At 36.6% G+C, this 15,809-nt stretch overlaps 1 protein-coding gene across 1 annotated transcript in view; it reads left to right on the top strand.

Annotated features, from left to right (window-relative positions):
- The window catches only part of LOC123530566 (peroxisomal acyl-coenzyme A oxidase 1-like), a 49,210-nt gene that overhangs the window by 9,536 nt on the left and 23,865 nt on the right, over positions 1-15,809 (top strand). Inside the window, exons 3-7 of the mRNA XM_053521041.1 lie at positions 9,500-9,654; positions 10,596-10,703; positions 12,343-12,462; positions 13,715-13,830; positions 15,541-15,710. Of these exons, the coding sequence (XP_053377016.1) occupies positions 9,500-9,654; positions 10,596-10,703; positions 12,343-12,462; positions 13,715-13,830; positions 15,541-15,710 (669 nt within the window). The remainder of the gene's footprint in view (positions 1-9,499; positions 9,655-10,595; positions 10,704-12,342; positions 12,463-13,714; positions 13,831-15,540; positions 15,711-15,809) is intronic.

Raw genomic sequence — 15,809 nt, 5'->3', positions numbered from 1 at the left:
AAAGCAGTCTGCATTCCTAGATCCAGTTAAAGCTCCATAGTAAAGTAGTCTGTATTCCTCAATCCAGTTAAAGCTCCATAGTAAAGCAGTCTGTATTCCTAGATCCAGTTAAAGCTCCATAGTAAAGTAGTCTGTATTCCTCAATCCAGTTAAAGCTCCATAGTAAAGTAGTCTGTATTCCTAGATCCAGTTAAAGCTACATAGTAAAGCAGTCTGTATTCCTAGATCCAGTTAAAGCTTCATAGTAATGCAGGTAGATCCAGTTAAAGCTACATAGTAAAGCAGTCTGTATTCCTAGATCCAGTTAAAGCTACATAGTAAAGTAGTCTGTATTACATAGTAATGCAGTCTGTATTCCTAGATCCAGTTAAAACTACATAGTAAAGCAGTCTGTATTCTTAGATCCAGTTAAAGCTACATAGTAATGCAGTCTGTATTCCTAGATCCGTTAAAGCTCATAGTAATTCAGTCTGTATCTAGATCAGTTAAAGCTACATAGTATGCAGTCTGTATTCCTAGATCCAGTTAAAGCTACATAGTATGCAGTCTGTATTCCTAGATCCAGTTAAAGCTACATAGTAAAGTAGTCTGTATTCCTAGATCCAGTTAAAGCTACATAGTAATGCAGTCTGTATTCCTAGATCCAGTTAAAGCTACATAGTAAAGTAGTCTGTATTACATAGTAATGCAGTCTGTATTCCTAGATCCAGTTAAAGCTACATAGCAATGCAGTCTGTATTCCTAGATCCAGTTAAAGCTACATAGTAAAGTAGTCTGTATTACATAGTAATGCAGTCTGTATTCCTAGATCCAGTTAAAACTACATAGTAAAGCAGTCTGTATTCTTAGATCCAGTTAAAGCTACATAGTAATGCAGTCTGTATTCCTAGATCCAGTTAAAGCTCATAGTAATTCAGTCTGTATCCTAGATCAGTTAAAGCTACATAGTAATGCAGTCTGTATTCCTAGATCCAGTTAAAGCTACATAGTAATGCAGTCTGTATTCCTAGATCCAGTTAAAGCTACATAGTAATGCAGTCTGTATTCCTAGATCCAGTTAAAGCTACATAGTAATGCAGTCTGTATTCCTAGATCCAGTGAAAGCTACATAGTAAAGAAGTCTGTATTCCTAGATCAGTTATAAAGCTACATAGTAATGCAGTCTGTATTCCTAGATCAGTTAAAGCTACATAGTAATGCAGTCTGTATTCCTAGATCCAGTTAAAGCACATAGTAAAGTGTCTGTATTCCTAGATCCAGTTAAAGCTACATAGTAATGCAGTCTGTATTCCTAGATCCAGTTAAAGCTACATAGTAAAGTAGTCTGTATTACATAGTAATGCAGTCTGTATTCCTAGATCCAGTTAAAACTACATAGTAAAGCAGTCTGTATCCTAGATCCAGTTAAAGTACATAGTAATGCAGTCTGTATTCCTAGATCCAGTTAAAGCTACATAGTATGCAGTCTGTATTCCTAGATCCAGTTAAAGCTACATAGTAATGCAGTCTGTATTCCTAGATCCAGTGAAAGCTACATAGTAATGCAGTCTGTATTCCTAGATCCAGTGAAAGCTACATAGTAAAGAAGTCTGTATTCCTAGATCCAGTTAAAGCTACATAGTAATGCAGTCTGTATTCCTAGATCCAGTTAAAGCTACATAGTAAAGTAGTCTGTATTCCTAGATCCAGTTAAAGCTACATAGTAATGCAGTCTGTATTCCTAGATCCAGTTAAAGCTACATAGTAAAGTAGTCTGTATTACATAGTAATGCAGTCTGTATTCCTAGATCCAGTTAAAACTACATAGTAAAGCAGTCTGTATTCTTAGATCCAGTTAAAGCTACATAGTAATGCAGTCTGTATTCCTAGATCCAGTTAAAGCTACATAGTAATTCAGTCTGTATCCTAGATCCAGTTAAAGCTACATAGTAATGCAGTCTGTATTCCTAGATCCAGTTAAAGCTACATAGTAATGCAGTCTGTATTCCTAGATCCAGTTAAAGCTACATAGTAATGCAGTCTGTATTCCTAGATCCAGTTAAAGCTACATAGTAATGCAGTCTGTATTCCTAGATCCTTTAAAGCTACATAGTATGCAGTCTGTATTCCTAGATCCAGTTAAAGCTACATAGTAATGCAGTCTGTATTCCTAGATCCAGTTAAAGCTACATAGTAATGCAGTCTGTATTCCTAGATCCAGTGAAAGCTACATAGTAAAGAAGTCTGTATTCCTAGATCCAGTTAAAGCTACATAGTAAAGTAGTCTGTATTCCTAGATCAAATGTTTTACAGCATGAGAACATTGCTTTCAAGCAGTTCAAATTTCCATGAAATTATGTCATTTGATTCTTCTAACAGAATTTAAGATGTGAAACTATAGATCAGAAATATGAAAGAAAGGATGGAAAAGTAGAAGAGAAAACATTATGATATTTGTCTCTAGGCTATTTTATGGGTTTTTTTGCTAAATTTGTCCAGCTGAGTCTTGGTAATGATATGAAACCAGTCTCAAAATTTAAACATGAAACTGGCTGCTTCTGAACATTATTAAACCTTTTTTTTTGTATCTTGAGTTGATCTCATAGGGCAGTTTACTTACAAGCACATATCTCCTACTTACATTATGTAAAAAATATGCCCTTTTCACACAGCTGTCATAACTCCAACTTACATTTTAGCAGAATTATGTGAAGAGAGAACATGTGAATGTACATCAATGTTCTACTAACATCCTAAACACTTGTGTATTTTGCCCCCCCCCCCCCCCCCCCCCCCCAAAAAAAAACAAAAAAACATCATTTTTAAAAATCAATGTGTAATTTAAAACAAACAAAAAAACAACAACATAAAATAGGGTTATTATAACAGCAGCTTGATCTTGGATGCTGTATTCGGCTCAAGTGGATCTTTGCCAGATTGGATCTCCTGAGGTGCCGAGTGTGATCCGACCTCGAAAAATCCATTAGAGCAGAATACAAAATCCCAGATCTAGCTACTGTTCTAATGACCCTTTTATTTTATTATTTGTTTGTTGTTTTGTTATTGAACGAAATCTTCAATTTTTATCAATATTAAAATGGAACTAAGTGAAGTTTTTATGTGCGCTATTTATAGAATTGTGTCAGGTCATGCATATTAATGAAACTAATCCGGCAGCATACAACACAAACGGTACAATGCAGAAATAAAAGGTACAATACAGAATTTTTTTTTGCCTGTTCATATTTAATTGTGAAATACAATCCAATTTTTTACAGAATTTATATAAGTATATAATAAAAAACTATATTGGTCAGACTCGTTTCAGATTTAGTATCATAACTGACAAAATTGTCAAATGTCCTGAAGTAAAATTAGGTGAACTATAATTATAACTGCTGTTAAAAATTGTAAATGCGTTCTATAACATATTTAAGTGATTGTTATTCAGACAGTAGTTATAACACAAAACTTAATATAGAGTGGTAAGTTTGATTGTTAAATGTTTTAGAGTAAACTGTACACCTAGCATAATTTTTAGCTCACCTGTCACAAAGTGACAAGGTGAGCTTTTGTGATCGCGCGGTGTTCGTCGTCCGTCGTCCGTCCGTGCGTCCGGCCGTGCGTGCGTGCGTGCGTCCGTCCGTAAACTTTTGCTTGTGACCACACTAGAGGTCACATTTTTCATGGGATCTTTACGAAAGTATGTCAGAATGTTCATCTTGATGATATCTAGGTCAAGTTCGAAACTGGGTCACGTGCCTTCAAAAACTAGGTCAGTAGGTCTAAAAATAGAAAAACCTTGTGACCTCTCTAGAGGCCATATATTTCACAAGATCTTCATGAAAATTTGTCAGAATGTTCACCTTGATGATATCTAGGTCAAGTTCGAAACTGGGTCACATGCCAACAAAAACTAGGTCAGTAGGTCTAAAAATAGAAAAACCTTGTGACCTCTCTAGAGGCCATATATTTCCCAAGATCTTCATGAAAATTGGTCAGAACTAGGTCAAGTTCAATATCTAGGTCAAGTTCGAAACAGGGTCACGTGCCTTCAAAAACTAGGTCAGTAGGTCTAAAAATAGAAAATCCTTGTGACCTCTCTAGAGGCCATATATTTCATGAGATCTTCATGAAAATTGGTCAGAATGTTCACCTTGATGATATCTGGGTCAAGTTCGAAAGTGGGTCACGTGCCCTCAAAAACTAGGTCAGTAGGTCAAATAATAGAAAAACCTTGTGACCTCTCTAGAGGCCATATTTTTCATGGGATCTGTATGAGGGTTGGTCTGAATGTTCATCTTGATGATATCTAGGTCAGTTTCGAAAGTGGGTCACGTGCCATCAAAAATTAGGTCAGTAGGTCAAATAATAGAAAAACCTTGTGACCTTTCTAAAGGCCATATTTTTCATGGGATCTGTATGAAAGTTGGTCTGAATGTTCATCTTGATGATATCTAGGTCAGGTTCGAAACAAGGTCATGTGCGGTCAAAAACTAGGTCAGTAGGTCTAAAAATAGAAAAACCTTGTGACCTCTCTAGAGGCCATACTTGTGAATGGATCTCCATAAAAATTGGTCAGAATGTTCACCTTGATGATATCTAGGTCAAATTTGAAACTGGGTCACGTGCCTTAAAAAACTAGGTCAGTAGGTCAGATAATAAAAAAACCTTGTGACCTCTCTAGAGGCCATACTTTTCATGGGATCTGTATGAAAGTTGGTCTGAATGTTCACCTTGATGATATCTAGGTCAGCTTTGAAACTGGGTCAACTGCGGTCAAAAACTAGGTCAGTAGGTCTAAAATTAGAAAAATCTTTTGACCTCTCTAGAGGCCATATTTTTCAATGGATCTTCATGAAAATTGATCTGAATGTTCACCTTGATGATATGTAGGTCAGTTTCGAAACTGGGTCACGTGCAGTCAAAAACTAGGCCAGTAGGTATAAAAATAGAAAAACCTTGTGACCTCTCTAGAGGCCATATTTTTCATCAGATCTTCATGAAAATTAGTGAGAATGTTCACCTTGATGATATCACGTAAAATTCAAAACAGGGTCACGTACCTTCGAAAACTAGGTCAATAGGTCAGATAATAGAAAAACCTTTTGACCTCTCTAGAAACGATATTTTTCAATGGATCTTCTTGAAAATTGGTCAGAATTTTTATCTTGATAATATCTAGGTCAAGTTCAAAACTGGGTCACATGAGCTCAAAAACTAGGTCACATATCAAATAATAGAAAAAATGACTTCATACTCAAAACTGGGTCATGTGGGAAGAGGTGAGCGATTCAGGACCATCACTCTTGTTTCTTGGTGTCTGTTTCATGTTGGGAGGCTGCCTGTCTGAGGGGAGGGGTGGGACAAGTCAGTATTGTCAGAGAATCCAGGAACACTGTTTAGATTAACAAACCATTCATTACATAGCTGAGTCCCATGTGGGTCAGGGACAACTTGTGTATGAAAAGTCTTCAGTCAGAAACCTGTTTTACCTTTGCATAGGGAGACCAATACGATCTAATCATTATCATTTTTGGTATGTAGGAAGTTCAAAATTTATCGCACTCATATCTGTATAGATCAACAGTTAGTTATGATAACATGACAAGCCCTTAAAGTAAACTGTAAAATTATCACATTGTTACAGATTTTAACTTTCTCATTTACCAGGTGTACCAAATGTAGTTCATTTTGATAATTGTTAGCTTATTTAATTTAAAGAAACGTTTACCGTATAGTGGGTTAATTCTGCGGGCAAAAAATTCTGCAGTTTTGTTCTAAAATGGGCCTAGTTTATTTTTGCGTTTTTTATTTCTGCAATCTTCGAGAAAAGCAGGAATTTATTTTTGCGATAGTAAATTTTGTGCATGTGAAATAGCTATAGCATTTTAATTTACTACGTCATAATTACCGGTTCAAATGCATATTGTTCTCGTCAGTTATGTCTTGGTGCCATTATCTAGGTCGGAATCTAGGACAGTGAAGTTGGCACAGCTGATTTACGTTTAAATCTGATTTCTTTTCATTACCGTGCATGATAAAAAAATCAAAGTTAAAAATAAATACTGTAGGTCTAGTGCCGGTAATACGTTTTGAAACACATTTTCATGAAATGTAACACTGCTGGTAGAAAAAATCTACGATTTATTTACAAATATATACAAATGCAAAATCTAATGCATTGTCCGTTCACAGTCCATTTAGTTACAACAGTTACAACACACATTAATTAGTTTGTTTAAGATTTCATAAACCTAGAGCATTTTGTGATATACACTAGTCTTGTAACGATTACACGCCCAAAACGGTAACCATTCATTCGTGGACAATAGATTGATACAACAAAAGCAATCAACCACAATTGATACAGAGTGAATAACTTGGCAGCAGAGGAATTAGTCGTGAGGTAAAGATAACGGGTCAAACATCAAAGTTTATTTCTGCGTCAAAAAATTCTGCTGATAGTTTAAATGTGCGGAATTTATTTCTGCGTGACAGCCTCGACCCGCAGATTTAGCAGAAATAAAAACCCGCAGGATTAACCCGCTATACGGTAACACAGTTTTCCATTAAGCTGTTGGAAATGGGCCAGTTCACTTACTTTAATTAGACAGTAACTGACTCTGATATATATTTGAACCTTGTCCATAATGAAATATTTTAAAGTGTTATTTTTGTAGGACACTTAGTTGCATAGTTCATTTAAATCATGTAAAATGAAGCTGCATCAGCAAAGAAGCAACATACATTTGCTATGAGTTTGACTAACTGGTGACACTGTGTTCCTTGATGAGTCATACTTATTATGCCCTCACTTCTCTCCTTCTAAGAAGAGGGCATGTATTGTTTTGCTCATGCTGGTAGGTCTGTCTGTCTGTCGCTAGACCAGCTAGCTTGCAGTCAGTAAATGGAGAATGTTTAGACCAACAGTGGTCTGTCTGTCTGTCACTAGACCAGCTGGCTTGTGATTGGTAACATGAGAATGTTTGGACCAACAGTGGTCTGTCTGTCTGTCATTAGACCAGCTAGCTTGTGATTGGTAACATGAGAATGTTTGGACCAACAGTGGTCTGTCTGTCTGTCACTTGACCAGCTAGCTTGTGATTGGTAACATGAGAATATTTGGACCAACAGTGGTCTGTCTGTCTGTCACTAGACCAGCTAGCTTGTGATTGGTAACATGAGAATGTTTGGACCAACAGTGGTCTGTCTGTCTGTCACTAGACCAGCTAGCTTGTGATGGGTAACATGAGAAAGTTTGGACCAACAGTGGTCTGTCTGTCTGTCACTAGACCAGCTAGCTTGTGTATATCATAGTATATTTGCCTGTGGTCAGCAGATGACCCCTATTATTAGGTAGTCATTAGGTGAATGGTTGCAATGACATAGAGACTGAAATTAAAAAAAAATTCTGATACTGAAGAACACTTAGATCTAAAGCCCTCAAACTTAATGGGATGATTTTCTCTCATTTCTGTATGTTACCTCTAGTTTTGTTGTGGGGTAATAAGATCAAAGTCACTCACCGGAGAATGCTTGGGCCTGCAGCCATTAAACTTCCTACAGTGTTTCCCTTTGGTCAGTAGGTTACATGTCAAGGACATGAGGTCACAGTGACCACAGTGTGTTTTACAAGCATCTCTTATTTCATCATTTTATTAGCTCAACTTTTCGCAGAAAAGGTAGAGTTTTGCACTTGCCCCGATGTCAGCATCACCGTTGGTTAAAGTTTTTGATAAAGTCAGATATTTCTGTTACTATCAAAGCTATTGACTTGAAACTTAAAACAGTTATTAACTATTAAAGTCTACACCAGGAGAAAGCCCGCCCACTTAGCTCAGTAGGTAAGAGCGTTGGTCTACGGATCGCGGGGTCGCGAGTTCGATCCTCGGGCGAGGCGTATGTTCTCCGTGACTATTTGATAAACGACATTATGTCTGAAATCATTAGTCCTCCACCTCTGATAATTCATGTGGGGAAGTTGGCAGTTACTTGCGGAGAACAGGTTTGTACTGGTACAGAATCCAGGAACACTGATTAGGTTAACTGCCCGCCGTTACATGACTGAAATACTGTTGAAAAACGGCGTTAAACCCAAAACAAACAAACAAACTACACCAGGAGAAACAATCCCCATAACTCTGACTTGAATTTTGATAGAGTTTTGCTCCCTTTTAATTTAGAATTTTTTAGTTAAAGTTATATAAAGTTTTTACTGTAAAAGCTGTAATTCAGAGTCAAGCACTGAGAAAAGTCGAGCATGCTGTCTTATGGACAGCTCTTGTTTCATTTTTGTTTGGTTAAGCCCATGGAAAATATGCCCACATGGTCAAAAGTAAGATAAACTTTAGGCAACATGAAAATATTAATAAATATTTGCTCTTAACAACCAAACCTGTCATTATAAATATATCAGTTTGTTTTTTGACATATGGTCAAACATGTGCTATAAAGCCCAGCTGTGAACAGAGACCTGACAGTAACAGTCCACCAGTTTTGATATAGGATTTAAAGATTTGTACTGTATTTTAACCGGAAAATAAAGACCACTGCAAGTTAGGACTTCCTTTTAGCATTGACTGTTTGAAGGATTGGTAGAGTTACCGGACTCGCCATTCGTCAGTGTCTGCTGCGACATCACAGTTTGGTTAAGATTTTATATATAAGCTGGTATGGGATTGAAACTTCACACACTAGTATTCACTTTGGTGAACTGGCTAAGTACATTGCACAGATTTTATAACTACAAAATTATATTCCTTTTTCGACTCAGCAATTTTTGATAAAGTTTTCTTTGTAACCTGGTATCTCTGTAGTTAATTGGAAGTTACTAATAGGAATGGATTGAAACTTCACATTCCTGTTCACTGTTATGATCTGACATGCAGTACACAGGTTCCATAACTCTTCTTTGCATTTTTACATTAACAGAATTATGCCCCTTTTTCAACTTCACAAGTTTTGGTTAAGTTACTGCATGTTACCTGGTATCTTAGTGACCCACAAATCAGAATGGATTGAAACTTCACACTCTTGCTCACTGTGATGAAATGACATGCCTTTCACAGGTTCCATAACTCTATTTTCCTTTTTTACAAAATTATACTCCTCTTTTGACTTCACGAGTTTTGTTTTAGTATTTGTATGTAAAGCAGTACCCATTAGTGGGAATCAGGATTGAAAACTTGAAACACTTGTCCACTGTGATGAGCTGACATGCATTGTTCAGGTTCTGTAACTCTGTTTTCCATGTTTACAAAATTATTCCCATTTTCCAACTTCTATATTCATTCAGTTTACAAGGCTGTTGAATAGTTGAGTGTTGCTGTCTTCCAACAGCCTTGTTTAGCTTTCCAAGCTGTGGGCTATGTGTATATGTTTGACTGTATGTATATGTCATTTTGATTTACTTGAAAATATGTTCTGTAATTTTAATATTTTTTAGCAGTCAGTTTGTATATTACATCTGTATTTTCAGAATGAAATGTATAGTATGTTACTGTCTTTTTTATTTTAGAATCTTGAATTATGACTTTGCGCTCAGTCTACACCATACCATGTTTATACCTGCTATAGAAAGACTTGCGACAGATGAACAGAAGGCACAGTGGTTACCGCTAGCTCAGTCATATCAGATCATTGGAACATACGCACAGACAGAGCTCGGACATGGTCTGCATTATTTTTTTCCATTATGTCCTAGTAATGTATCATTGTTTGGACGTGTGATTGAGGTTACAGACGTGTAATTGAGGTTACAGACGTGTGATTGAGGTTACACGTGTGATTGAGGTTACAGACATGTGATTGAGGTTACAGACGTGTGATTGAGGTTACAGACGTGTGATTGAGGTTACAACCTCTTTGCTAATGTTTAAGACCAGTAAAGATTTTTGATTCTCTATCACCGCGATGAATATCATATAACTTGATCATAGCTTTCTAACTCAAGCTTAAGGTGTTTGATTTGGAATGAGATGAAAGTTCTCCATGATTGTTTAAGATAGTGTACCTGTAATGACAGATGGTAAATTCAGAACTATTGTAATTATATTCTATTTGATACTGGCATTTTTCTGTATCATATGGAATGCCATGTGCTTGTGTGAGATACATAAAAAATGAAGAATGCCAAAATAGCTTATTAAAGGAAATTGCTAAGTACAGGTTCACAACCTTAACATAAGTCTAAAGTCAGTCACTCTTATCAGAGTCATGTTCAAAAGTTAACAGATACTTGCACAGGACAAGTCAGTTCTGATGCAGAATGTAGCATGGGTTAGATTAAAATTTGAGCCGCGCCATGAGAAAGCCAACATAGTGGGTATGCGACCAGCAAGGATCCAGACCAGCCTGCGCATCCGCGCAGTCTGGTCAGGATCCATGCTGTTCGCTAACGGTTTCTCTAATTGTAATAGGCTTTGAAAGCGAACAGCATGGATCCTGACCAGACTGCGCGGATGCGCAGGCTGGTCTGGATCCTTGCTGGTCGCAAACCCACTATGTTGGTTTTCTCATGGCGCGGCTCATTTATTTCAGTATTGTTATACAGCTGGTTTACTGTCGAAAAATTGTTTAAACCAAATAAACAAACTTGTTTTTCATAATTCTAGGAACGAATTTACTGGGTCTTGAGACAACCGCTACATTTGATAGAGCTACAGATGAGTTTGTGTTGAATACTCCAAGATTGTCCTCCATGAAATGGTGGCCAGGCGGCTGTAAGTTTTGCATTGATTCTTTCAGTCTTTACCACCCGTTCATTCCAAGTATAACATATATACAGCATGTCCTAGTACATGAAGCCAAGTTTTGAGAGCTCCTTTTAAACAGCGTGTCTAATGTGAGTTAGATTCTTTTGGCAAGGTGATTTTTTTCTCAATGGTGATCAGACCAAAGATTATAAATCTCAGATTCCAATGGAAAAGTTGTTAGATACTTGCAGAGAACAATTGCATCGTGTGAGCTTTTAGTTTTCTGTTTACTTGATAACCAAATCCACTAAAATAGAATTGCTTGGTAGTACGTGCATTTACAAAGAACCTTTTAAATACCAAAAAAAAAAAAAATGTCCCCAAAGAAAGAAAATCCTTTGCTCAATCATTTGGAAGCTTCATTGAAAATTTTGCATCACAGCCAAGAAGCTATACTCTGAAAATATTTTCTCCTTTTTAGCTCACCTTTCACAAAGTGACAAGGTGAGCTTTTGTGATTGCGCAGCGTCCGTCGTCCGTCCGTCCATGCGTCTGTCCGAGCTCACATTTGCACACTTAGGTGGCTATAGGAACAATAGGTAACTGTACCTTTTCTTTGATGTCATTCATTCTGTAAGGCTTTTATGTGGCTTTTTTTCTCTTACGTGGCTAAAAGAACAATAGATAGAACAAAAGAGTAGCCACATAAGTATCCATATGAAGGAACTTACGTCTGTCTGTCCATAAATTTTTGCTTGTGACCACTCTAGTGGTCACATTTTTCATGGGATCTTTATGAAAGTTGGTCAGAATTTGAAACTGGGTCACGTGCGGTCAAAAACTAGGTCAGTAGGTCTAAAAATAAAAAAACCTTGTGACCTCTCTAGAGGCCATACTTTTCAATGGATCTTCATGAAAATTGGTCAGAATGTTCACCTTGATGATATCTAAGTGAAGTTCGAAACTGGGTCACATGCCATAAAAATCTAGGTCAGTAGGTCAAATAATAGAAAAACCTTGTGACCTCTCTAGAGGCCATATTTTTCATGGGATCTGTATGAAAGTTGGTCAGAATGTTCATCTTGATGATATCTAGGTCAGATTTGAAACTGGGTCAACTGCAGTCAAAAACTAGGTCAGTAGGTCTAAAAATAGAAAAACCTTGTGACCTCTCTAGAGGCCATACTTTTCAATGGATCTTCATGAAAATTGGTCAGAATGTTCACTTTGATGATATCTTGGTCAAGTTCAAAACTGGGTCACATGAGCTCAAAAACTAGGTCACTATGTCAAATAATAGAAAAAACGATGTCATATTCAGTTCAAAACTGGGTCACGTGGGGACAGGTGAGCGATTCAGGACCATCATGGTCCTCTTGTTTATGTTCAGCATTTGAACCACTCCATGAGAAAACCAACATAGTGCATTTGCGATCAGATTGGTCTGGTCAGGATCCATGCTGTTCGCTAACAATTTCTTTAATTGCAATAGGGTTTGAAAGCGAACAGCATGGATCCTGACCAGACTGTGTGGATGCGCAGGCTGGTCTGGATCCATGCTGGTCGCAAATGCACTATGTTGGTTTTCTCATGGTGCTTCATTGAAAAATGTTAACTTGAGTTAGACTTTTACACTGACTGTCAGTTTTTACTTTTTACTTTACAGTGGCCAAGTCGAGTACCCATGCCATAGTGTTATCACAGCTATTGATAGATGGCAATAACCATGGCATGCATCCATTCATGGTCCAGCTGCGAAGTCTTGATGATCACATGCCTATGCCAGGTAAATAATTCTACATAAATTCAGTAGTTTAGCCGCATTATGACAATATATAGTCCTCATGGTATTCCTTTGAGTTAAGGGGTTCAAAATTGAATATATTATACCTCGAAATCTATCTATTTGTTTATGCAAGGGGGCTGGTGGACAAAAATGATTGTCATTTGGTTTTAATTGCTTTCTCCCTCAGAACTCCTTGAAGGCTTAAACCAAAGTCAACTGGAAGCAGAAGCTTGTATGTGAGAATTATATAAATGTTGTTCTTGTCTCTAGGTGGGAAGAGAACAAAACCATTTACCTCTTACTTTCAAGACTAGAAAAGTTGGCACGAACGAAAAGTAAAATATAATAGGTCAGAAATATTGAGGCTGATGTGGTTTTCATGTTACTAAACAGGACTTAATTCTGAAGTGGCATAAACCTTGATGCATCTTTCTCATACGTCTCGGTGAGATTTATCAGAATCTCTGAAAAAAGTTTGACTGCCTGTCAGGTTAGCTCGGTACGCAGAGCATACAACTGAACCTAGAGGTCAGGAGTTAGATACCCAGGTGAAGTGCAGACATAAAATAATGTTTCTGAAGTCATTCGTCCTTCACCTCTGATTCATGTGGAGATGAAATTACTTGAGTAAAATAGGTTTATGATTACATTATACTTGTACAGAATCCAGGAACACTTGTTAAATATACAACTTTTAGCATAAAATAAGGTAAAATACAAACAAATGAAAGATGTTTCATACCTGTACATGTAAACTAATCTGTAGTAAATCTGTACATAAAATAATAAATGTCTGCTAAAATTGTCAGATAGATTTAAGGGAGTTGCGTGTTACAGGAAAATGTACATATTAGCACAACAATTAACTGTAGTTCTACAATTAGCACGTACAGATCTATTATGCCAAAAACATGCAGTGTTCTAAATTTTGACACCTAAAATACATATGGAAATATACTTGAGATCCTTATGGAAATATAGAAGAAAATCCTGTATATGTACCCATACAAGTATGAACATTAGATAGATATTTTTTTGAGACGAGTGGGGAGGAGGGAGCTTCCAAAAATTCTTAGAATTATTTACTTGTATTTGTTTAATATGTAGGGAGGATAAAGCCACCACAAAATCTTATCTGCAGCTTCACTTGTAAATTTGTTTAAAGTTATAGTCTTTTCACAATCTGTTTATTGTGTCTATTTCTGTATTTTTCTTTCTGTTTTACTCATTAGATTATTTTGATATATTAAAGGTATAAAGGTTGGAGACATAGGTAAAAAGATTGGTGCAAATATGGTTGATAATGGATACCTAATTCTGGATAAAGTCCGAATTCCACGCCAAAACATGTTTATGAGGAATGCAACGGTAAGAGAATATTTTAACTCTGTTTGGTTATATTTCCATCTGTGCAGGAATAGGTCATCGCAAAAAATATGCTGGGACAACCAAAATTTAGAAAATATACAAATGTAAATTATGTTGTATAAAAAGATATATTTGAGGCACTCATTTTAATAGACTGCATAACTATGTTATCCATTAAATTAAATTTTATGAACAAATAAACTTGTTTAAAATTGGAAATGCACAAAATCAGGAATCTATGAATAATCCATTTTGAAGTGGATGATCCTACATTAAACTTAAATACAAATCATTCTTTAACATCACATTAAAACCTGGGTTATTGCCCTTTGGTCAATTAGAAACTGCACTATTTGTGGCATAGCTTTATAAGTGCTTTGCCATATTCTCTGTGAAATCATTAATATTCTACTTTGTTGACTTTTTTGGATTTCGAGTCACTTCACAAAATTAAATCCAAATGACCATATAAGAAATCACAATTCAGTTTTATCTCTAAATGTTGAAATCCACAAAGTCATATCATCAGGAAATAGCTTTTTTAGCCAGAAGTATGAAATTTCATTTCTACAAAATTTGTGTGGATGTTCAACTCGCCAGGAAATACTTCACAGCAGATGATTTCTGAAATGCTCTATTTACAGGACAAAAAATATGTATATATATATATGAGCCATGCCATGAGAAAATCGACAAAGTGGGTTTGCGACCAGCATGGATCCAGACCAGCCTGCGAATCCGCGCAGTCTGGTCAGGATCCATGCTGGTCGCTAACAGTTTCTCCAATTCCAATAGGCTTTGAAAGCGAACAGCATGGATCCTGGCCAGACTGTGCGGATGCGCAGGCTGGTCTGGATCCATGCTGGTCGCAAACCCACTATGTTGGTTTTCCCATGGCACGGCTCATATGTAGTACACTGTTCATTAGTTATTTTATCAACAGCCTCCCTCCCCAGAAAGTGAAGGGACATAATTTTGAAGGTTTCTGTTAGTCTCTGTGCCAGTTGTGTCTCACATACATACCTGGGTAATAGTCAGATTGAGCTGATATTTGATGTTGGTGTTTGTTGTGATTTATACTTGTTTCACTGAAATGGAACTTAGTATGATCAGAGTTGTTTCCCCTGATTTGCTTAAAATCATCTTTTTTGCAGACACCCCTGTCGTATATTAAGTTTATATCATTTAGAACTGTTTGAAATATGTGAAGGAAGTTTTCTTGACAGTGCACTCAAAATCGCACAATATGCTCACCAAATCTTCACAATATGCTTTCAAAATCTGCACAGTATGCACTCAAAATCTTCAGAAAGGTATAGAGGGCATTCCTTTTTAAAATCTGGTATGTTGTAAATAAAAACTGGTATTTATTGTCTGTCTCAAGACATTTCTTTGTTGCATAATATTATGATAAAAGCTTAGCTAAAGCCTTTCTATTTTACATTAGTTGTAGAGAAAGGTTTTACAAATTATGTTAACTTTGTTAAATGGCTTTAATAGTCAACTTCTTTGCTTTCTGACCAGTACTTGTAGCAAAGGGACTTTGTGGTCAAATTTAGTTTTCAAGAGTATTCAAACATGCCACCTTCAGACGAGGAGTCTGGTGCACTACCTCTGCACTACTATTACCAAGGAGCAAGCCCTATGTATTTTTATAGAACATAGATTAGTGATTTATATGTACCTGAATGATGTTATTGCTTACCACAGGTAACAAAAGATGGAAAATTTACACAGCTTTCCAATAACAAGGCAAACTATGCCACCATGGTGCTTGTACGAGTGAATATCATCAGTTGGACAAGAGACATGATGAGACATGCAGCCTGTGTTTCAGTACGTTACAGTGCTGTGAGGAGACAGACAACACTTAAACCTGGGTAAATACTCTGAAATGATCAATATTCGTTAGGTACTGATTTTCGTGGATTTTATGGTTGTGTCAATACATGAACTTAAATTGAAGAAAAAAATGGAAT

The sequence above is a fragment of the Mercenaria mercenaria genome, chromosome 13 (assembly GCF_021730395.1).
Source record: "Mercenaria mercenaria strain notata chromosome 13, MADL_Memer_1, whole genome shotgun sequence".
In the NCBI taxonomy this organism is placed as follows: Eukaryota; Metazoa; Mollusca; class Bivalvia; order Venerida; family Veneridae; genus Mercenaria; species Mercenaria mercenaria.
This window is presented reverse-complemented; position numbering and strand designations above follow the sequence as displayed.